At 51.3% G+C, this 22,424-nt stretch overlaps 1 protein-coding gene across 1 annotated transcript; it reads left to right on the top strand.

Moving 5' to 3' along the window:
- Positions 1-8,659: 8,659 nt before the first annotated feature.
- SLC3A2 (solute carrier family 3 member 2) lies at positions 8,660-22,088 on the top strand (the record flags this gene model as incomplete). The annotated part of the gene is made up of 10 exons (XM_084231754.1): positions 8,660-8,771; positions 16,642-17,064; positions 17,454-17,627; positions 18,245-18,339; positions 19,765-19,833; positions 19,934-19,992; positions 20,145-20,310; positions 20,415-20,549; positions 21,394-21,480; positions 21,579-22,088. 10 exons carry the CDS (start codon positions 8,660-8,662, stop codon positions 21,939-21,941), a joined length of 1,683 nt encoding a protein of 560 aa, XP_084087880.1. The 3' UTR covers positions 21,942-22,088.
- Between the last annotated feature and the right edge of the window lie 336 nt (positions 22,089-22,424).

The raw sequence follows: 22,424 nt of genomic DNA, 5'->3' as shown, positions 1-22,424 counted from the left end.
CTGCGCCATGTGGGACCCTCCTCTGGTGGCTGGGGAGCAGCCGGGGATTGAACTGGCGCTGCAGAGGCCGCGGGCAGCTTCACAACCCAGCGCTCAACCACTGCGCCACTGGGGAGGCCCCACAATGCTTGCTTAACCTTATTTTAGTTAACTGGCTTAATCACATAAATCACACTTTGTTTAGCACATGTTTCTATTTCTGAGAAAATGTATGTCACTTAAGGAAATCATATGGCCAAATTAATCACAGACTAGGAAAATTGAAGGGTTGTGCACTGTTAATGATCTACAAATAAAAAATCGCATGATTGCATGATGTAATGATTAAATAACAATTTCCGATGTATAAATAAAGCTCGCTGAGGCTATCAGTAGGAAATGCTTGCACCCTGTTGGAGTGTCTGTGTCTCCTCATTTGCCGACGCCGTCCTTTCCTTCGTGTACCCTACCTCGGCTGGAGCTGGACTCCGGCAACTGTTGGTGGGAATGTAAATTGGTGCAGCCCCTATGGAAGCCCTCGCGGAGATTCCTTTAAAAAGCTAAAAATGGAAATCCCATAGGACTGAGCAATGCCACTTCTAGGTATTTACCCGAAGACTATGAACTAATTCAAAATTTATGTACCTCGATGTTCACAGCAGCCAAGACATGGAGCCAACCTAAAGGCCCATCAAGGCCGATTGGATAAAGAAGTTTGTAATCAATAGGGGGCCTCCCTGGTGGCGCAGGGGTTAAAGACTCAGCGCTATGAAACACACCAGCCACTGCAGCATGAGTTCTATCCCTACCCCCCCGCCCCCCCTGCCCCCCTCCACAGGGAGCTGCTCCCAGGGCGCGCAGCAGTCCTCTCCTGTCTCCCCGCTGTGGCCCTCAGCAGTGTATTTCAGTCAGTCTGCTTGTTCTGCTCCCGTTCTGTCTCTGGTGAATCCTCTCTCACACACAGCGCCCCCAGTCCCCCGCACCTCTGGCCTGTACTCCAGTTCTTGTGTACATAAACAAATCTTTAAAAAATCTTTAAAATCTATGTATAGTCAATAAGCCACTACCCTGCTATTGAAAAAGATGGAATTGTGCCCTTCACGATATGGATGAAACTCTAAATGATGCTAAGAAAATGAAATTCGTATTTGGAGTATAAAGAACCAAGAAAACACCACAAAAATAACTCAGACTTAAAAACATGGTTACTGGGAGAAAGGCGGGGGTTGTGGTGAAAGGACGGCGACACTGAACTTTGTGGGGGGCGTGGGCGAAGCATGTGCACTTGTGCAGTTGTACCCTGTACCCGGTCAGTAAACGAGTGGTTTAGCTATAAAACTGAAGAATTAAAAGAACGCTTGCTGTGTACAGAGCATCAGCAAACAAAACAACTCATTCTTCACCCGCGAGTCTGGACGAGGGCAGCCTAGATGTGCAGCTCAGCGGCAGACCTTCCCATAAGCTTTCCTAACACAACAGTCCGCCTTGCTTAAGTTATAATTGTTGCGTCAACCAAGAAGGCTGCAACGAGGAGTCACCCAACAACCCACACCTGACCGGTGAAAGAGAAGCAAAAAGAAACACTAGCAGATTTCCCGCTACTTTCAGCGCCCCGGTTCCTTGATATCCTTACACTTCACAACCCCGGTCAGTGAAGTTGTTTGCGAGTGAGTTTTAACGTGCACGAGTTTCTTTTGGAGCAATTTCATACACAACATTCATAGTGCTTTAAATTGGCAAATATTTCCCAGTCTGTTTTTTTGACAAGAAATTTTCCCCCGGAGGGGTGCACCGTTCCTGGAAGTACTGCAATACCAGGTCGATGCGTGGAGTGGACGGAGCAAGCTCCTATTCCATCTCCTAATTCCAAAAATCCATTTAATATATTGTCCTCGGATAGAGGACGTATCAGATATTAAACTGATAAGAACAGATACTACACTTGATCTTAGCCAAAAGGCCGAGAAGCGATATCGTTGTCACCGACACCCAGCCGGGCTTGCCGTGGCCATATCCTTTACAGTTATGGTGACTTTATTGGCCTTATGACTGGACTACTTTCTGAGCATTTTTTCTTAAATTTAAGTTCTTATTACCATTTCATTATCGTAATAACTATATTTCTTGGAAGAAGATGTTAAATAGGCTTTTATTTCTGCCCGTCAGCTCCCTGCGCTGTGTTTTGCATAACCCCGCCCCCTCTCCTTTTACGGGATTGCGTTGGGTGCACCTACGCGCAGTGATTGCAAAGGCTGCTCGCTCACGTTTATTCCAGATCGTGGTTTTCCTCTTCTTGCAGGCTTTTAGGCGCTCCTGCTGGCGGCCAAGCGGTGGTCACCGTTAGCTGGTTGAAGAGGGGCGAGGATAACGCCCCTCTCAGTGTCATTTATTTGGAGAAGCACAAAGAACTGAGTTGGGGTCCCCAGCCATTTGCTGGCTTGATGACGACAGGGGGCGCGTAGCTTTGGCTCCTTTTCTGCCTTTGTCAGGTGGGGGACGAGTTACCTCCTAATGGGGTAACTGGGCTGATCCTGTCGTCAGGTCCTTCTGACCGCGTTTTTCTGGCATTCTGGGGCTCCCGGATCCTTTCTGCGCCATCCCCCCGAATTGTAACCCCGCCTCCCCTCACTTATTTCTCGCCATTGCCGTTTGCCCTGCCCGTCGCCATCCAGAGGGAGAACAATGAGAAGGATGTTTGAGGGGTTCGGGTTCCTGGAGCCAGGACCCAGCGGCCAGTGTCGATCAAGTTTAAGTGCTTTTACAGGCTCAAAGCAAAGCCCGCCTGTGGACGGGATTAAGACCCCGGAAGGGAACTGAGTCTCGTTTCCCTGGAAACTCCATTAATGTAAGTGTGGAACGTTCTGTTTCAAAGCTCCTGAACTGGAGCCCCATATCTGAGATGGCAATCGAAGCCGCGTGGGTGTCGGTGCCTGGCAACTGAAATCCTTCAGGCGAGAGTCCAGCGTTCCGCTCACTGATAGGATTTCTTCTTTTTTTTTTTTTTTTAAGATTTTTTAATTTATTTATGCATCCAAGAACTGGGGTGTAGGCCAGAGGTGTGGTGTGTGTGTGTGTGTGTGTGTGTGTGTGTGTGTGTGCGCGCGCGCGCGCAAGAGAAAGAGAGACAGACAGACACAGCACCAGAGAGCGAGAGAGAGAACAGGCAGACCCACTGAAACACAGCTGAAGGAAGGAGCGGGGAGACAGGAGAGGTCTGCTGCGCCCTGTGGGTCAGCTCCCTGGCCTGGGATGGAACTTGTGCTGCAGTGGCTTGCGGATTGCTTCATAGTGCTGATGCTTAACCCCTTGTGCCAGCAGGGAAGCCCCAGGATTTCACTTTTTATAGCTGAATGGTATTCCACAGTAGACTTCTTCCCGTGTTTTTATTTTTTATTTATTTATTTTATACAAGCACTGGGTACAGTCAGAAGCGCGTGGGAGGGTGAGAATTCACCAGAGCCAGAGCAGGGAACAGAACAGGCAGAGCAGGCAGACTGACGAAACACTGTTGAGGGGAGCAGCGGCCGGCAGGAGAGGTCTGTGAGCCATGTGGGACCCTCGCCAGGAGCCTGGGGATCTAACCGGCGCTGCAGATGCTGCAGGTAGCTTCGCAGCCCAACACTCAACCACTGCACCACCAGGGGAGTCCCTCTTTCAGTGTTTTTAAGAGGATGTTATAAATTTAGTAACCAACTATACATGGAGCCAGTTGAAGAAATGCCTCCTCAAATTAAAAAATTGCATCCCTCAATCCTTCTGAGAACCTGAGGACTTCCCAATTTTCATTTGCTTTACACAATTTTCCATAATTTCCAGAATTTTTGGAGCCCCCCCCACCCTAAAAGCCCATTTGCTAAGCCCCAAGTTAACTACCACAGCCATAGACAAGAACCTGACTTAAGATGTGTAGACACCTGAAGAGAGGTCACATCAAGTGCAAGAACAGGTGCTACAGAAGGCCCTTGGAGGCCCTAGGACTTGGCCGACCACTTGGGTCCTCACTCCCTCCTGATCACTCTGGGCTGAAGTTGGGCAGCTTCTAGAAGACACCAGCTCTCTTGGCCACTAACACCCTTCCTTGCTCACTTGTATTAGTTCCTGGCTTTTTCTGCATTCCATGTGGAAATCTCACGCAGCATTCTGGCTTTCCTGGCTCCAGCCAGACTGGCCAGTGGCAGCAGGTCCCCTTTTAGCTGTTTTGTTAAGTAGGCGCTTTCCTTTCCTCTTTCACAGGGAAACGAGGTACAAGTCAGTATTTTCCCAAGGTCAGCTAGTAAGTAGCAGGCTCCAAACTTGTTAGGTGAAGTGGCTTTGCGACCTATGACCCTAAATCTTATGCCACATTACCTGGACTCTTCCTCTAAAATGTAGCCTAATGACTGTCAACAGAGGAAGACTTGGCCTGGCCCTTCTGACACACTGTTTGGACTTCTTGGTGCAGGTATCCACCCCTTGCAGAGGTTATACTTCCCGCAAAACCACAAAAGCCTGTCCCAGCCCTGCCAACCTTTCATGCAGCAATCTTCCTCCACCCCCCAAGATTTATTTATTTTTACAAGCACTGGGTACAGTCAGAAGCACGAGAAGGTGAAAATTCGCCAGAGCCAGAGCAGGGAACAGAACAGGTAGACTGATGAAGTACGTTGCTGAGGGGAACAGCAGGCGGCAGGAGAGGTCCGCGCACCATGTGGGACCCCCTCTGGCGGCCAGGGATTGAACTGGTGCTGCAGAGGCTGCGGGCAGCTTTGCAACCCAGCTCATGCAGCAATCTTTTTGGCAGGGTAATATAGAGAAGGAAAAAAAGAGACCTTAAAACTCTCAAGGAAAAAAAAAATCATTTATTTGGCAACAAAGGCTAAAAAGATTACAGGCTGATTTTATTTTTTTTTAAAAACTATTTTGAAATTCCATATTTATTTATACAAACATACAAGCACTGGGTACAGTCGGAAGCGCGGGAGGGTGAGAGAATTCACCAGAGCCAGAGCGGGGAGCAGAGCAGGCAGAAGGACCGAAGTACACTGCTGAGGGGAGCAGCGGGCGGCAGGAGAGATCTGCGCGCCATGTGGGATCCTCCTCCGGTGGCCGGGGAGCAGCCGGGGATAGAACCGGCACTGCAGAGGCTGCAGGCAGCTTCACAACCCAGCGCTCAACCGCTGCGCCACCGGGGAAGCCTTGCAGGCTGATTTTAACAGCTAAAGTGCACAAGAATTCTTCATGTCCTTCAAATATTGGATTCTCACTGGATGAAAACCACAGGTACTCCACATAGAACAAGGGGCCACAGCTTTACGTCAGCTAACAGTCTGTCTCCAGGCACTCCGCAGCTCACTTTCTCTTGTTTTTCTTTAAACCTGGAAAAACACACAACTGCTACTTCAACAAGTTATTTTCCCTCTCCCATGTTTAGAAACATACTTATGTTCCCTCAGACAGTTCCTTCTGGAACAAATTTTCCTCTCTTCCCCCAGCCAGCCCCAGTGGGTTCACCTTTACAGGCTCTGGGGCTAGGACAGGAGGTAAGACATGTGAGTGTTTCTTCATTGGGAAATCTTAACTATGCCCACTTTGCATGCAAGTTTGCTCACCTCAACACTTCAGTATGGAGTTGAGCAGACACGTGGCTTTTAGTTTTTCTGCAAAACAATTGGAAGCCTTGTCAGTTATCCCTAGAAATCCCTGTTGAAAGTATTTGCAGTCTGTACAGGTATCAACACATGCTTTACAGAAGTCACCAGCCAGTCCAGAACTTCACATTGGCCGTAAAACCGATTCCCACGGTTACTACATTTCATTCTCAAGAAAAGCTCACAGCTCAGAAATACCTTTCAGTCACAGTGATCAGACTGGGGCGGTATTGAACTCATCACTGGTGAGTAGGAACTTATCAAAGAGTTTGGTTTTAGCCAGCAATGTCTTTGCCTGGTTTTCCAAAGTATTACATACAATCTAGCAAATTTTATGCAGCAGTGAGAAGACAGCAGTGTTTTTACCTGAAATCATTCCTGGTCTCTGACAAGGTGCTGGACCTATAAGAAACAAGACAGTTAGGGATGTTCACCTGCAGCATGCTGTTCCCACCTAAGCCACCCTTCCTGGGAAATCAGATTTTTGAGTCTCAACAGCAAATGATCAGCCGAACGAGATTCCATGTAAGTCATCATATATATGTGCCGAAACAGGCATTTTTCTATCCAAATATGCTGTGTGCCCTAAAGATATGCAAATGACTCACCTTTGGGCAAACAAGCAGGTTCCTGGCAATTGTACCTAAGAAACACAAAACTGTTAGTGCAAAAAAAGTTCCTTACACAAATCTCTCAAACTGACTTCTCCAGTTTCTCAGGTGTTCATGTATTTTCATTATGTAAATCATAGTGAGCTAGTTTGATTCATCACAGAAACTGCGTACTTGGTGTAAGCCTGAGACATAAATCAACTAACCTTCTAATTACAGTCCTTTGGGTCTTTCAGGTGGTCCTGAAAGAAAAAAAGTCATCTAATTAGCAGAGTATCTAAAATCAGGCGGAATAGCCTCGTTATGGTTAATGGAGAGATTAAGAAAGTCAAGCAAATACTATCTCTGAGCATTGATTTGCTGTTTCCTCAGGTCCTTATGGAACAAATTCTCATCCTCTCACAGTCAAGCTCCAGGGGGCTCACCATCAATGGCATCGGAGTCAGGGAAAGACAAGAATGTGTGTTCTCCTCAATGGTTTTGGACTCTGGGGCAGGGTACAACTATTAAGGTTAAAATACTCACCATGCTAGACTCTTTCTGGGAGTTAAGACCCTGGAGAGCAGTTCAACAGGCACCTATGAGAAACAAGAAATCAAAGAATATCACTACAATTAAGAGGAATCATCAGCCAGGAACAAGTCAGTAAGGGCTGTGGTAAATAAAGTTATTCCAATGTTGGGAGAAGCAACTTACTTGCAAGAGATGAATACATCATCATCACAACCATCTGTGAAAGGGGAGCAAAAGCAAATAGTTACTTAGAAATATTAGATTGGAATGAAATTTCTCTAGCAACAAACTGCCATCAGAACTCTAACATGCTATTAATGGTACCTCACAGAGGATCAGTGTATCAATTCAAATCATCTGACAGTGACTTGTGGGGGAAGAGAGCTTTACCCTCAAGTACCAACTGGCTGCTCTCTCCTACCCCAGGACATTCATTCATTCCAGAAAGAGCAAACTGGCAACACGGCCCCACCAGCCACCTGGCTCTTCTGGAGATGACACCCCAACCTCTCATTTAAAAAATTACCTTGATCACGTCAGGATGTGGGTGAGCTCCTCCAGACTGGTGACTGAGTTGCTGGAGTAAGAAAAGGGAGGCATCACAAGTGCCCAAGAAAAGCGCCCCAAACCCTCTTAGTGCTTCCGGCCCACTTCTCAGGAGTAAGATGACATCACTTTTAAGTTCAGTCATATGCTTGTCATTTCACGTTCATCATGGAGTGGTCAAAGAAGTTTGCAGGAGCAGGTCCCATCTAAACCTTTACCCCACTCTCCCCAATGGCATAAACCACCGTACACCCACCTGGGGCATCAACGTCAGGCTGATCTTCACAGGGATCATTCTTGCCACGTTCATGCTCTTCGGAGCTTAGCCACATCTGAAAACACCGAAAACAACCTTCCCTAAATTTACACCCCTGACGGTGTTGGCGCCCTAACCGCGCATGAAAAACAAGACCCTCCATTTTCGGGCGCGAGGGGTGCTACTCAGAAGTCACGTGGTTTCTCCAGTAATCCATCAGAAAGAGAGAGTTCGATTACTGTTATCATCCCCGTAGCACACCCCATGAGGCCCCCAAACACCCAACTGAGAACAAAGGCGGCCACGAACACTCACTCCGACCAAAGGGGTCTTCCCCATTCTCCAGCGTCCGCCGCGCGAGCCCTGCAATGAGAACACGAGGTCATCGAGGATTATTTCGCAGCCGGGGTTTCCCGTGAACACGCCTGCGGGCGGCTGCGCAAGGCCCGACTCCTCAGAGTTTCTTTTCCTCACGGAGCTCAGTACAGGTCTGTGAAAAGGTGCTCATCATGGAGAGGCGCGCCGGCGCCGCCCGCCGCCGCCATTTTGCCCTTCACGAAACCCGGCCGCCGCTTCGAGACCGCCACGACCTGGCGGAGGTGCCCCCCAGCCCGCCTCCCCGCCAGTCAATTGGGTGCAATACAAATAGAGACCCGAGACTCGCTACGCTCACGAGGGAATTCATTCAGGAGCACAAAGCAAAGAGACACACTCACCACCGCAGTAGAAAAAAGTGAGGCCGAGCTTACACCGCGCTACACTTAAATACCATCTCGCAGAGGCTCACGGGATTTGGGGGCGGAACTTCAGCAGGCGCACGCGCATAACGACGGCGAGTGGGCGCCTGGGGCCTTGTGGGTAGACGTTTACAGGAAGGTGGGCGTGGTGAGGAGTTGGGGGCGCGAAAAGGTGCGCATGCGCCCTGAGGTAAGGGTGGTGCACGAGGGCGCCAGCGCATTGCGGCGGAATCTCGGCTGCTGCCTTCTTGAGGTTCTAGGCGCGGAGACCCGGGCTTCGCGTGGATCCTGCACTGACTCCCAGTCTCGGTCCCAGCCGGCCGCCCTCATACCCTTCTGTCAGTCCCCCTTCCCACACACACCCTAAACCCGTGCGCAGGGTCCGCCTCTATGGATCCCGAACTTCCAGAACCCTCGACCGACGTCGTCTCGGTTCCAAGCCAGCCGTCCACTGCGCATTCTGAGCCTGATGCTCAGGGTCCCAGCGAGGGGGGCGACTCAGGTACTGGGCCCCCGAATGGGCTCGGGTGGAGGGCCCTTGCATGGAGGCATTTCTGGAATCGGCCAGGGGTGGTGCTCCACTTAAATCTCATGGCTGGGTCTGATTTTTCCCGACTGGTCCTGCTGTCTGGTTAGCTTTCGCCAGGCTTTGCTTGTAGTAGGGCTAACATTTGAAGCACGATCTGCTTGAATCCATCACTGTAATCTACCAAAATTCTGAGAGGTATGTCCAAAAACGGACCAAACAACATTAGTTCATCAGTTGTGGTAAACAGTGTACGTGCACGTTTTATAGACATTCACTAAGTTCTTCTCTGCTTTTCTGTATGGACTCACCTAATACTATCACCTTAGGAGGAGGGTGTTTAGATAATGTTATAGCTGAACAGCATAACATAAAACTGGAAGCAATTTCCAGGCCAGATGAGAAGGGTGTAGAGTGTACAGCTAAATAATTTGAGCTGAAGCTAGTGAGGCTAAGGCCAGTGAAAGTTTCTGAGAAGGGAGGTGATAAGAAGTTGAGGAATAAGAGGGAGACAAGGATATTAGATTGTCACAGTAATTTACAAAACGGGATTTTGTACTGATGAGTGTAATGGCAGTGGAAATGGAGAGGATTCAGGTCAGGGGTGATTCAGGTCACATACCTACAGGAATGTAAGCTATGCAAGTTTCAAATTGTAGTGAAACAATTTGTTGTTGTTGACTTTGGCGAATTAGGCAGCCCCTTCTTAGCTCCAACTGATTGTTGCCTTACTAGAATAGTCTCAGAAAAACCTGACTGAGAGATCCAGACATTCAGAACTGTGTTTTAATAGGCCTATTTTATTTTTATTTTTAAAAAAGGTTTATTTATTTATGCATACAAGAGCTGGGGTACAGACCAGAGGTATGTGTGGGGGTGGTGGTGAGAGGATTCACCAGAGACAGTGGGGAACAGAACAGGCAGACTGACTGAAATACACTGCTGAGGGGAGCATCCTGGAGACAGGAGAGGTCTGCTGCTCCATGTGGGTCAGCTCCCTGGCTGGGGATGGAACTCAGGCCTTAGTGGCTGGTGATAGCTTCATAGTGCTGAGCTTAACCCCTTGCGCCACCAGGAAGGCCCAATAGGCCTATTTTAAATGTTGGCATCTAATATAAAAATTTCGGGCCTCCCCGGTGGCGCAGCGGTTGAGCGCTGGGTTGCGAAGCTGCACGCAGCCTCTGAGGCGCCAGTTTGATCCCCGGCTGCTCCCCGGCCACCAGAGGAGGGTCCCACATGGCGCGCAGACCTCTTCTGCCGCCCGCTGCTCCCCTTAGCAGTGTACTTGGGTCCTTCTGCCTGCTCTGCTCCCCGCTCTGGCTCTGGTGAATTCTCTCACCCTCCCGCGCTTCTGACTGTACCCAGTGCTTGTATAAACAAAACAAACAAACAAACAAATAAATAAATAAAACATGCCTCTATAAAAAAAAAAAAATTTCAAGTGCCTTCTGTGAGCTAATCAAAATTTACCTGTGGGCCAAAGGTGGTCCAGGACTGAGTTTGTGACCCTTTGTGTGGCGATCTAGGAAAGGAAATTTCCTATGGACATTTGCATTTTGGGAGCTACAGAGGGGGTTGAATGTGATAAAGGAAAAAAAGTCAATGTTCTTGGCAGTTGGACATCATGGGTGACCTTTTAACATGGATCCCACTGATACTTGTTGAGCACACGCTAGGCACAGGAGATGAAACCAGGACAAAGCCGGAGCCCTCCTTTGTGCCCTTGGAGCTTATATTCTGGTGGATAGGCAGAAACAAATACTATGTTAAGTGGAGTTAAATGCTATGGTAGAATTAAAAAACGGTTTTTAAAAGGACAGGTTTAGTAAGAAAAGGAGAAAGGAAAAAAAAAAAAAAGCACCCGCATAGACACAGATGGGCAGAGAGATGCATGCTAACGTAGAAATAAATTAATCAGGGAAGGCCACAAGGAAGAGGCCTAATGGGAGGAAATACCATTTCTCTAGACAGAGAGGACCTCTCTGATAAGAGTGACTTGCTCTACTTGACCTCTTTCTTGCATAAATTCCCCAAGGTCAGGAATCTTGTCTATGCAATTGATTATTTTACCCTCATCATGTACAAGACACTATTAATTCATCGACTGCCTGCGGCTGCTGTGAGGTAAATGATAAATGACGTTATTTGAACGGCGTGTCTCCCAGGATGCACGCTGCTCTACGGCGTTTTGCACACGGCGTAGCTCTGCCCCCTCCTGGCAGCAAGAGGCCCTGAGCTCCTTCGCGGAGGTGCGAACGAGCAGCGCTGGGTGACTGAGAGCTGGAGAAAGACGTTCACCTCTAATGCAAAAATTCAATTTGAGAACAGATTTTCTGTAACGGTGGAGGGATGCACCACTGGGAAGCTTTCCCAGGAAAGGATTAGACTGTTTAGGGGGAGTTAAAGATGTGGAATTAAGGAACAGCTTGAAGGCTGCTTTTGTGGTCTGACGAGCATGTCACTTGTAAGTTCTTTGGTTTTTGGCTCAAGATAAAGGATACTATCTGTTCTCGCCGTTTGGCATCTAATAAATCCTCCACCTGAGGCTACTATATCAAGTGGATTCTTGGAACATGGAAATTAAATAGACTTTCTTCATTCATTCCACAATATGGATAGTGCAGTAATTGCCAAAGTGGAATTATGATCCCTTTTGGGATAAATGTCAGTTCAAATGCGGATTGTTGACATTCCACTGGATGGCCGCTGCTTTCATCTCAGCTGATTGACTTCCCAATGCTCAGTTCCTTAACTTCAGCCATTATCCACTTTTCAGATGGCTAGAATCCTCAAGGTCTGGGTATTTTCCAGGCAGCCCCTGGATACTTTGTTTCTGGGTTCTTGGAATAAGCCTGGGTTTTGGCAGAGTTACAGTCTGTTGGACAGAGACAGTGGGTTGAAGAGTTTCTAACTACCTCCTCTGTTTGCTTGCTCTGTCTTTGCAAATCCTTTTTTTTTCTTTTTTAACACTCTGGGGGAAAATAACTTCCTATCTCTTGGCTGAGATCAAGTAATCCTCATCTGTTGGGAAACATATGAAATGAATTTTTGCAACCATATGGAAAGGAACCTTCTCCGACACTTGGCCCAGCTCCCTGCCTGAGTGTTAAATTCTGAAGACTCAGGACCTCACGTGGGTCTTTCTGGTCTCTGGAGCGTTGAACTGCTTGCTTTCTTTGCTTTGTCCCAACCTACTCTTGGAGACTAAATTCTTCCTGACAGTCTCTAAGAAAACACTTAGCAACTGTAACATCATCAATTACCTTGGCCAGCTGTACAGGGGATTTTTTTTCCTTTTTAGTTAAAAATAAAAAGCCTTTCTTTAGGCAAATCATTGAACCATACCACTATTTCTTGAGCTTTCTTTCTGTCTACTTAAAATGTGTCCTGGGATGTCCTTTTCATCTTGGGTGGATCAGACTGTGTATAAAAGGTATTGGCGTTGGTTTGAAAACTTCTGTATTCTGTTCCTAATGGAGTTATTGTGAAAGTCCAGTGGAAATGAAGCTTCTGAGATCTTTTATTTTTGTTAAATCTTTTAATTCAATTTTTTATTTATTTCATTCAGAGACAATTAGTGATTCACCAACTCTTTTATGACTACATCCCTGGGGGGCACAAAATCTTTTTACATTCTCCTTGACAAATGAGAACTTTGTGTTCTTATAGTAAATAGTGAGATTTATATTTATCAACATACAGGGTAGGGTCAGAGGCTCTCCAGCTGCCTCTGCCATCTTTCTCTGCATTTTTTCTTGTCTCTTCTTCTCCAGGTTTATTACTTTGTTTTATTGTGGTTGAAGAGTTTGTTAAAAAACAAAATTCAAGGGCCTCCCCGGTGGTGTAGCGGTTGGGCGCTGGGTTGCGAAGCTGCCCGCAGCCTCTGTGGCGCCGGTTCGATCCCCGGCTGCTCCCCGGCCACCGGAGGAGGGTCCCACATGGCGCGCAGACCTCTCCTGCCGCCCGCTGCTCCCCTCAGCAGTGTACTTCGGTCCTTCTGCCTGCTCTGCTCCCCGCTCTGGCTCTGGTGAATTCTCTCACCCTGCCGTGCTTCTGACTGTACCCAGTGCTTGTATAAATAAATAAATAAATAAATAAATCTTTAAAAAAAAAAAAAATTCAAGGCCTCCCTGGTGGTGCAAGGGTAAAGTCTAAGCGCTATCAAGCTATTGCCAGCCCTGTGGTCTGAGTTCCATCCCCAGCCTGGAAGTTAACCCACATATGGTGCAGCAGACCTCTCCTGTCTTGCCTGCTGCTCCCCTCAACAGTGTATTTCAGGGCCTCCCGGGTGGTGCAGCGGTTGAGCGCTGGGTTGTGAAGCTGCCCGCAGCCTCTGCAGCACCGGTTCGATCCCTGGCTGCTCCCCAGCCACCGGAGGAGGGTCCCACAGGCGCGCAAACCCCTCCTGCCACCCGCTGCTCCCCTCAGCAGTGTACTTCGGTCCTTCTGCCTGCTCTGCTCCCCGCTCTGGCTCTGGTGAATTCTCTCACCCTCCCGCGCTTCTGACTGTACCCAGTGCTCGTATGTATAAATAAATAAATCTTTAAAACAAACAAACAAAAAAAACAGTGTATTTCAGTGGATCTGTCTGTTCTGCTCTCCACTCTGTCTCTGGTGAGTCCTCCCCCCTACCGCCCCTCTGGATTACACCGCAGTTCTTGTATGCATAAATAAATAAAAATAAATATTTAACAAAAAAATACCAAAATTCACCACATTAGAGATCAAACTGACTTCAAGAAATTATCTACCAATTGGGCACGATCCCATCCAGGTGCTGCAAAGGCTCACGCAAAATGGAGGGTGTTTATAGACAGAAGGAGGGGTGACAAAATTATAAACAAAAGAGCAGATTATTTCAGGTAAAGCACCTTCCCTCAGGGGAAAGAAGGGTCTTATTCAGGTGACCTCACTGGTGCTGGCTAAGAAACTCTGGGTGTATAGGTTCAGGATCACACTTGGGGGAGAGGTTGAAACTGCAATAGCTATTATATCTGGTGCCCCACCCCTGCCCCATTTTATGCCTATTTTTTCTGTTTTTAACAGGCACAATTCTTGGCTTGCTTTTCTACATAAACAACTGCATTTTTTTTTTCAGATTTATTTATTCATGCATATAAGAACCAGGGTACAGGCCATATGTGCTGGAGGGTGAGATGCTTCACCAGAGACAGCATGGAACAGAACAGGCAGACTGACTGAAATACACTGCTGAGTGAAGCAGCGGGTGAGACAGGAGAGGTCTCTTGTGCCATGTGGGTATCTCCTGGGCTGGCTGGGATCGAACCCATGCTGCAGAGGCTGCAGACAGCTTCATAGCTCTGTGTTCGACCACCTGCGCCACCAGGGAGGCCCCAACAATTGCATCTTATATGAAATAGCATTGTTTAAATTCCTTTTTCATTTATTTTATATTTTTTTAAAGATTTATTTATTTTTATACAAGAAGCTGGGTACAGACCAGATGCGCAGGAGGGTGAGAGGATTCACCAGAGACAAAACGGGGAGCAGAACAGGCAGACTGACGAAATACACTGCTAAGGGGAGCAGCGGGGCGAGTCAGGAGAGGTTGGCTGTGCCGTGTGGGTTGCTCCCTGACTGGTCGGGAATTGAACTCGTGCTGCAGTGGCTGCAGACAGCTTCATAGGTTGCGTCTCAACCCTTGCTCCACCAGGGAGGCCCTCCTTTTTCATTTTTATCCCTTTATCTTCACATACTACTTTTGACTTGTGGCTACAAGGAAAATACTCAGTTTGATCACTCATTTACTCACCACTTGTGAAGCACTTCCTCTGTGCTGCCTGGGAGCAGGCAGGCCCATGGACAGCGCAAGCCCCTGACAGTGCAAACACGGACCAGAGAGTGTAAAAAAGGGACATGAGTTATGGCAGAGGTTGGTGCATAACAGATGGGAAAATAATTTGGGGGCTTGGGAAAAGCTGTTATTTGAACTGAGTCTCAAATGCATAGGCGCTTATGAGACAGTGTGGTGGATCAGGAAGGGCAAGGCACCGAGGAATGGCACTTACAAAGGTGCAGAGGCCTGACCAAGCCCAGCAGTGGTTTGAAGCCTGGTGTGGCTGAGGGGTGTTTCTGTGGAAGGCTTGGGGCTGATAGGGGGAGGCCTGTTGTGCACCTGTACTGCATGTGGGAGGAATGGACTTTATCTCTCTGGAGCCCTGGGGCTGAATACTATGTCCCTGGGGGTGTTACGTTGGACCATCTCTAGCAGTGCTTATGCCTGCACAGTTCTCAACCTTGAGCTTTCACGCTGGGACAAAGTCTGCTCAGAGCCCCTGGTTGGCACTTATCCGCCCTGCCCAGGGCACCTTGGACTGCTTATCATCTCTGAGCACTGCTGTGAAGACCAGCCTGTACCCACTGACTGCCTCCCTCTAGGAACTGGTTTGACTCCCTCTGGGTGGGGCTGGGACTGGGCTTTGGGGTTCTGAAAGGGAAATGGTGGAGGCTGAGCCTTTTCTTTTCACACCCTTGGCTCTCTTTTGGCACCCCTTTCCACCTGCTATTCCATCAGATCTGGGCTTCTGCTTTCTTTCAAATACACAGCCACCCTGGCTTCCAGCCCAGGTGGGAGAGTGAGCAAGGACTTGTTTCCTTCAGCTCCGCTCTGAAAATAACCCCGCTGGCACTGCTTAGGAACAAGAAGTTCCTGAAGGTGTTGGCACCTCCTGAGTTGATGTCCAGCAGGCCCTGCTCCGAAGCCTGGTTCTCTCCCACTTACTCGTAATCTCGAGCCTCTGTGGAGAGAAGTTGAGTGGCCTTCAGGCCTCTGAAGTACTGGCTGCCCCCTAGGCTTGGGTAGTGAAGTGAGCCCGCGGGCAGGGAACCTGGGGAAACTGGGGTGACCTGCAAGGGGGGAGCAGTCTGGCGGTGGCATCTCCCGGTGTATTGTAGGGGGAGAAGGTGGCTGCCCTGAAGCCCAGCCTGGGAGCTTACTCGTGTCTCCCCTGGCTCTCCTAGCTATGGGATTCCTCACTGTGGACATTCCAGCACCAGAATCGGGGAGGGGCAGGGGGTGAAGGGGGAGCCTCCACTTCCGTCCAGATTCATCGTACAGCATCACAGAGAAGACTGGATTAGATTTAATTCAGTAAAGTTAATAAAGCAAAGGATTGTGGTGGGTGCTCATTAAATAATTGCTGCATGATGAATTAACTGAACGGAGTTCCAGATGAATCTAGAAGGGTGAGTGGGAGTCAGCCGAGCGGGGTAGAGGAGGCCAAGCGCCAAGTTCTAGGGGCTGGGGAGGACGGGCCTGGTGGGGAAACGGCTGCGGTTGAGACCGGGCACCTGGGGTGCAAGAGGCCTAGCGAAGTTGGGGAGACCAGGCGGAGGCCTGAACCCTGAGCCTCAAGGGCGCATGGAGGAGGGTGCCCGCTGTGGTCACCAGCTTCCAAGTGGCCAGAGAGGCCCTCGGTGCTGGACGGCCCCTCCCGTCCACTTCCCGGCGCCGGGCGGGGCCGGGCCGGGGCGCCCGCGGACCCCGCCCGCACAGGGGTGGCTCCCCCTTCCCGACCGCTCCGGGGCACCTGGGGGGCGGGCAGGCTGGAGGTGAGGAGCTGGGGCGCGCCGGCCGGTGACGCAGCCCCGGCTGTCCCCGCCTCCGCCGCCCGCTGAGCGGCCGGGGAGAGGGCGCACCCCGAGGTCCGCCTCGGGGGCGGGGCGGGGCGGGGCGGGGCTCCGAGGCTGTCCCCCGGCCGCGCCCGCCGGCCGCAGACGCCGTCCCGGAAGCCGCGCGGGTCGCGTCAGCCGCCGAGCTCCGGCCGTCGTGTGGGGCGCGCAGCCTCCTCCTGAGCGCGCTCGCGGCGTGTGGCCGGTCCCGCAGGCACCATGAGCCAGGACGCCGAGGTGGACATGAAGGAGGTGGAGCTGAACGAGATGGAGCCCGAGAAGCAGCCGATGAACGCGGCGTCGGGGGCGGCCGTGGCGGGCGGCGCGGAGAAGAACGGCCTGGTGAAGCTCAAGGTGGCGGACGACGAGGGGGAGGCGGCCGCGGCCAAGTTCACGGGGCTGTCCAAGGAGGAGCTGCTGAAGGTGGCGGGCAGCCCCGGCTGGGTGCGCACGCGCCGCGCGCTGCTGCTGCTCTTCTGGCTCGGCTGGCTGGGCATGCTGGCCGGCGCCGTGGTCATCATCGTGCGCGCGCCGCGCTGCCGGGAGCTGCCGGCGCAGCGCTGGTGGCACACGGGCGCCCTCTACCGCATCGGCGACCTGCGGGCCTTCCAGGGCGGCGACGCCGGCCGCCTCGAGGGTGAGCCCCGCGCGCGCGCGGCCCCGCGGGTCTCCCTCCCCGACCCCGTCCCCGTCCCCGTCCCCGTCCCCGTCCCCGTCCCCGTCCCCGTCCCCGTCGCCGGCGGTTCTCCCGCCCGCGCCCGCGCCCGCGCCCTGGGGCGGCCCCTCCCAACCTTCTTCGGAGAAAGCGGCGCCCCCTCCCTTCGCGAGGGCCGCGGCCTCCGCACCCTCCCTCCCGCCCGGGACGCCCGCCCGGGGCCTGCGCAGCCGGTTTCAGAAGCCATGTGCCCGGCTCCTTGCGTCAGCTGCCCCCGAGTCCCGTGACCCCCACGCTTAGTCCGGGGGAGAGGAAGAAGACATCAGCGGCTTCTCGGAGGGAATCCGCTCTAGTGCTCTCCCCCATTTCAGGTCTGAAGGGGCACCTGGATTACCTGAGCACGCTGAAGGTGAAGGGCGTCGTGCTGGGCCCAATTCATGAGAACCAGAAGGATGACCTCTCTGCGACCAACTTGGAAAGGATCGACCCCACTTTTGGCTCCAAGGAAGATTTTGACAATTTCCTGCAATCGTCGAAGAAAAAGAGTGGGTGTCCGGGAGTTAGCAAGGAAGCAGCCAGGAAGAGCTTAGGATTCTGGCCAGAGGACAGGCAGGATAGGAGTTTTTGTCTGGTCTATTCCTGCCCACCTCGAGTGTTGCTCGGGCAGGTATAGGAGAGGTGTGCTGGGCTTCAGTCTAAGATGGGTTTGTCAAGTGATTAAGACAGTTCTACTTGATTGTTATCCCGAGTAGGTCGTTTACCTTCAGGCCTTCGGTGCCCTTATTTGCAAAATGTAGGGGTTTACTAAGTTGATGATATTTGAACTCGTGAAGAGTGGATCCTTTTGGGAAAAGAAAAACACCAAATTTTTCTCTTACAGCTCAATAGAGAAACGTTTAAAATGGTTCACTTTGGGGGTGGGGAGCCTAGGGCTCATTGCTTCACTTTCCCCTCCCCACTACGTGCCTGAGACCACTAGGATCTTGAGGCCCTTCTTTGTGCACACCTGTTTCAGAGCAGCGGGTTTGGCCAAGGTTCACATTTTAAGCTTTTGTATCGAGTTATACATAGGAAATACTTTGCAGGCTTGTGTTTGTTGATTTCCTCCTTTCTCCTCATTCCAAGGTCTTTCTCATAACTGCCTTTTCCTCCATTGTTCTAGGCATCCGGGTTATTCTGGACCTTACTCCTAACTACAGGGGCCAGGACTCCTGGTTCCATTCTGCCCAGCATGCCAATGTGGAAACCAAGATGAAGGTGAGTGTTGGTGCCATGGCAGGTGGGAGCCTGCCCTGTAACCTCGCCCAGCTCCGGTGCAGGGGCCTGGTGGGTGTGCCCCTCCCACAAGCAGGAGAATAGGCACTCCCATTTTTGTTCATTTTTTTTACTGCTCATCTTTCTTGTTTCCTTGACTCTGGGTTTGATTTTTCTTCCTTTTGGGAGAGGAAGCCTCTCCTCTGTGGGAATCCTATCCTGTCTGGTTTCCCAGTTCTTGTTTGATGTATTTTGGCATGGAGCCCAGTTTGAAATTACAAGCATTGGGGCCTCCTATGTGTCTGCAACTGGACTATGTGTTTAATTTAAGTTTTCTAACACCCTGTATAACTCCACATGTTTGCGATCATCTCCCCTAACCTGTAAATGAGGAAGTGAGGTTCAGAAGGACTTAACTGCACAAGGGATTTGTGGTCCCAAGTAGTCTTATTTCTCTTATCTGCCTTCCTGGAGGAACAGGCTCAGACTCTGCTCAGCAGGCCAGGAGAATGGCTTTGAATGTCACCTCAGTTCCTGTTGCTTGCACTCCAGGACACTGGCCACTTCAGATGGAGTGGAACAGAAATGGGGCCAGACCCTGACACTTGGCTGGCTTTCGTGATTCTGAAGTAGAAGTGTGTTCTCTCAGCAATGCCACCCACCTTGGGGTGCTCCAGTTCAGTCCTCACTAATTGCTAGAAGAATTTTTAAAATTGGCTGATGAGGGATTGTTTTCCGATGGCATGGCACAGGGGGTGGTAGTCTCAGTTGACTATGGAGACAAGAGGGGACAACATGTGGAGCAGAGAGAGAGGCAGCAGGCATAGCGTTCTGTGCTACGTGGCCCTGGCACACCAAACCTGCAGGCCTGGGCCTGTTGTGCGCCTCTTCTCAAGTCCTTGTGTAAACTGCCTGGGGCTGTGCTTTGAAGCTCATTCTTAACATTCGTGGCCCTGTTCTGGCTGGTTTTTCACTTATACCATCCCCAGGCTCCAGGAAACCCAGACCCTGGGATCTTGACGAGCCTTTGGGGTCACATCTCTGCTGGGGTCTTGGCACGCTTCCCTGCTTCTCTGGGACTGTTTCCTCATTTCAAAAATGCGATTGCACACATGTTACAGGAAGCTATCTTTATGAACACAGCTGTTCTCTTGGGCTTTTCTATAGGTGTCAAGAGGTTGAGATCTGTGGTTCACCCTGGGAGGGAAATAGAGAAGTGAAATGCTATGGCATTGGACAACCAAGGATAGCCGGGAATGGGGGAGATAGGGGGCATAGCTAAACCTGTACAACAGGGGTGGGAAAGGGAGCCCCTTTAAGATGAGTGGCTCTCTGCAGGCAAAGGCAGTGTGTGGTGGGTAATGCGATCTGGAAGTTTCTGACTGGTGTTGCTATTTTTTCTCTACTCTTTTCCCCCTTTCCCTGTAGGATGCTCTGAGTTTTTGGCTTCAGGCTGGTGTGGATGGCTTCCAGCTTCGGCATGTGGAGACTCTGACGGTACGTGCCCTGCCACGTGAGTGGAGAGCCTGGGTGAGATTAGGGCCTGGATAGGACCTCGTGGTGACCTTGTTCCTTCACTCTGCTCTTTCCCTTCTAGAATGCACCTTCACTCTTGACCGAGTGGCAGAATATCACCAAGAGCTTCAGTGAAGATAGGTGGGTACCAGGTCCCTCCCCCCATACTGTGTGAACCCCTCTGAATCCTAGGCCCAAGCCAGGGGGGAGTTCCTTGTCCAAGAAGCTTTCTTTGCCTCCACACTTTCTTCCTCGGTCTCTACTTACCTTGACCCCTGCTCGGCTCTGTGCAGGCTCTTGATTGCAGGGACGGGCTCCTCCGACCTTAATCAGATCCTAAACCTGCTCGAATCCACCAAGGACCTGCTGTTGACAAGCTCATACCTGTCCATGGGGAATCCTAAGGCCCAGATCACTCAGTATTTGGACGCCATTGGTGATGGCTGGGGCAGCTGGGCTGTGAGTACCTAGGTGGAAGAGGGGAGAGGGGCCTTTGGGATGGGCTGTGGGGAGAGGGAGGTAGAGGTGCGCTTTGGGGCTCACCTGTGTGTGCATTCCTGCAGTTGTCTCAGGGGGAGCTCATGACCATGTTCGTGCCGCCTCCACTCCTCCGGCTCTACTACCTGCTGTTCTTTACCCTGCGGGGGACCCCAGTTTTCAGCTATGGGGATGAGATTGGCCTGCAGACAGCTGGACAGGTATGGCTGCTGCCCCCCAGTGCAGTGCGGGGAGGTGTGGCCATCCCCCGTGGCGGTTCTATGCATGGCGGCAGGCACACACGGATCTTGGGTGCAGCTGCCTTGTCCGTGGCTGTGTGACCTGGGCAGGTTATTTCCCCTCGAGTCCCGATCACCTCCGTGATGCTGCTTTTATGGAAGGGTTGTTAGGGTCACATGAGGATGTGTTTTTTACAGCAGTGTCTGGTGCCCGGCAAGTGTGGTCGCCACTGCTCACTGACTGAGGGGAAAGAGGCGACTCCATGCCTCCAGGAACTCAGAGTCGGTGAGGGCGCCCGCTGAGTAAGCAGAAACTTGCCCGGCAGCGAGTTGCAATGGGGACACCGTGAAGGTGCTTACTCAGCTTTAGTCCCAGGCTGAAGGGCGGCACCTGTGTCCTTACCTGTGGAGCCAGCCATTCCCCGAGGCTTTTGTTCCTCCGAAGCCTGGAAGAGACGTCCACGCACAGGGGAGCTGGAGGGAATGACGTTGGACAATAAGCCAATAAACAACGATGACAGGGGCTGAGAAGGGCTGTGTCCGGAATTGCAGGGGCTTAGCGAATAGGGATATTTTACCTTGAGCCACCACAGAAATGCTGGAGAGGGCTGTGCAGAGCCCGGAGGCAGGGGCGCAAGGGAGCTGGCCTGTGGATGTCTGAGAGACGAGCCCTCCAGGCTGGAGGGACCTGAGGTGGGGCCTGCCTTGTCCCGCAGGAGTTAGGCCTGGGTGGTGGTGCGGAGGCTATGCCTCCTGGGGGCAGGAGAGGAGGGTCAAGGAGAGCTGGCCCAGGCCTTGTCCAAGTCCGGTTTTCCCTGCTTTGCAGCCTGCGAAGGCCCCAGTCATGCCTTGGGGCGAATCCAGTGATCCTAGCACGGCTGGATCTGGAAACACCAACCTGACTTCTGTGAAGGTGAGGCTTTAGCGGGTAGCCGTCCACGGGGTGGTGGCTGTGGGGACTGCTCTTAGGCAGCGCTACAGCCTGTCCCTCTCTGTCTGCATCGTTCGCAGGACCAGAGCAAAGACCCAGGCTCCCTCCTCTCGCTCTTCCGGAGGCTGAGTGATCAGAGGGGCAAGGAGCGCTCGCTGCTGCATGGGGACTTCTACGAGATCTCCTTGGGGTCCAACCTCTTCTCCTACGTCCGCCTGTGGGACCAGAACATACGTTTCCTGGTCTTGCTCAACTTTGAGGAAGTGGGCCAACCTATCAGTTGGCAGTCTGTCAGCCTGCCTGGAGGTACCAGCCTGCCAGCCAAGGTTGAACTGATGCTCAGCACAAAGTCTGGCCGCACGGAGGGCTCCACTCTGGATCTGGAGAAACTGACCGTGGAGCCCCACGAGGGGCTGCTCCTGCACTTCCCCTACGAGGCCTGACTGGGAGCCACTGCCTTCCTCCCCCCACCTCGGTCCTTTGGGTTCTGGGTTCTTCTTCTCCTTTTTTATTTTTTATTATATGTTACAGATGAACCCCTCAAATAGGGGTTTTTTGGGCATCAAATAAAAGTGATCCCTGCCTGGTGAGGTCTTGTCTTCCATCCACTCCTCTGTTGTGGGGATGTCGCTTCCCTTTGCCCCTCCGCCATCCCCTGCTCCGGGCCAGAGAGAAAGGGACCTGCCCAGGTCCAAACGAACTGCTGTGACCAGGGTCACGCCCCCCAGACTGTGCAGGCGCTCTCCTGGAGGGCTGGAGCTTGCTGGCTCTTTTCTCCTTTCCTTGGGCAGTGAGCTCTGGCCAGCTGTTGGCCTGTTTTTTTTTTTTAGGCCTGGCCTTTCAGGGAGAGAAAGTGGGAGGGGTGGCTGTTTTCTACAGATGCTTCTAGAGAATACTAGAGGTCATTTTTTCAACAAGAATTTACC

The sequence above is a fragment of the Talpa europaea genome (genome assembly GCF_964194135.1).
Source record: "Talpa europaea genome assembly, chromosome: 1".
Classification (NCBI taxonomy): domain Eukaryota; kingdom Metazoa; phylum Chordata; class Mammalia; order Eulipotyphla; family Talpidae; genus Talpa; species Talpa europaea.
This window is presented reverse-complemented; position numbering and strand designations above follow the sequence as displayed.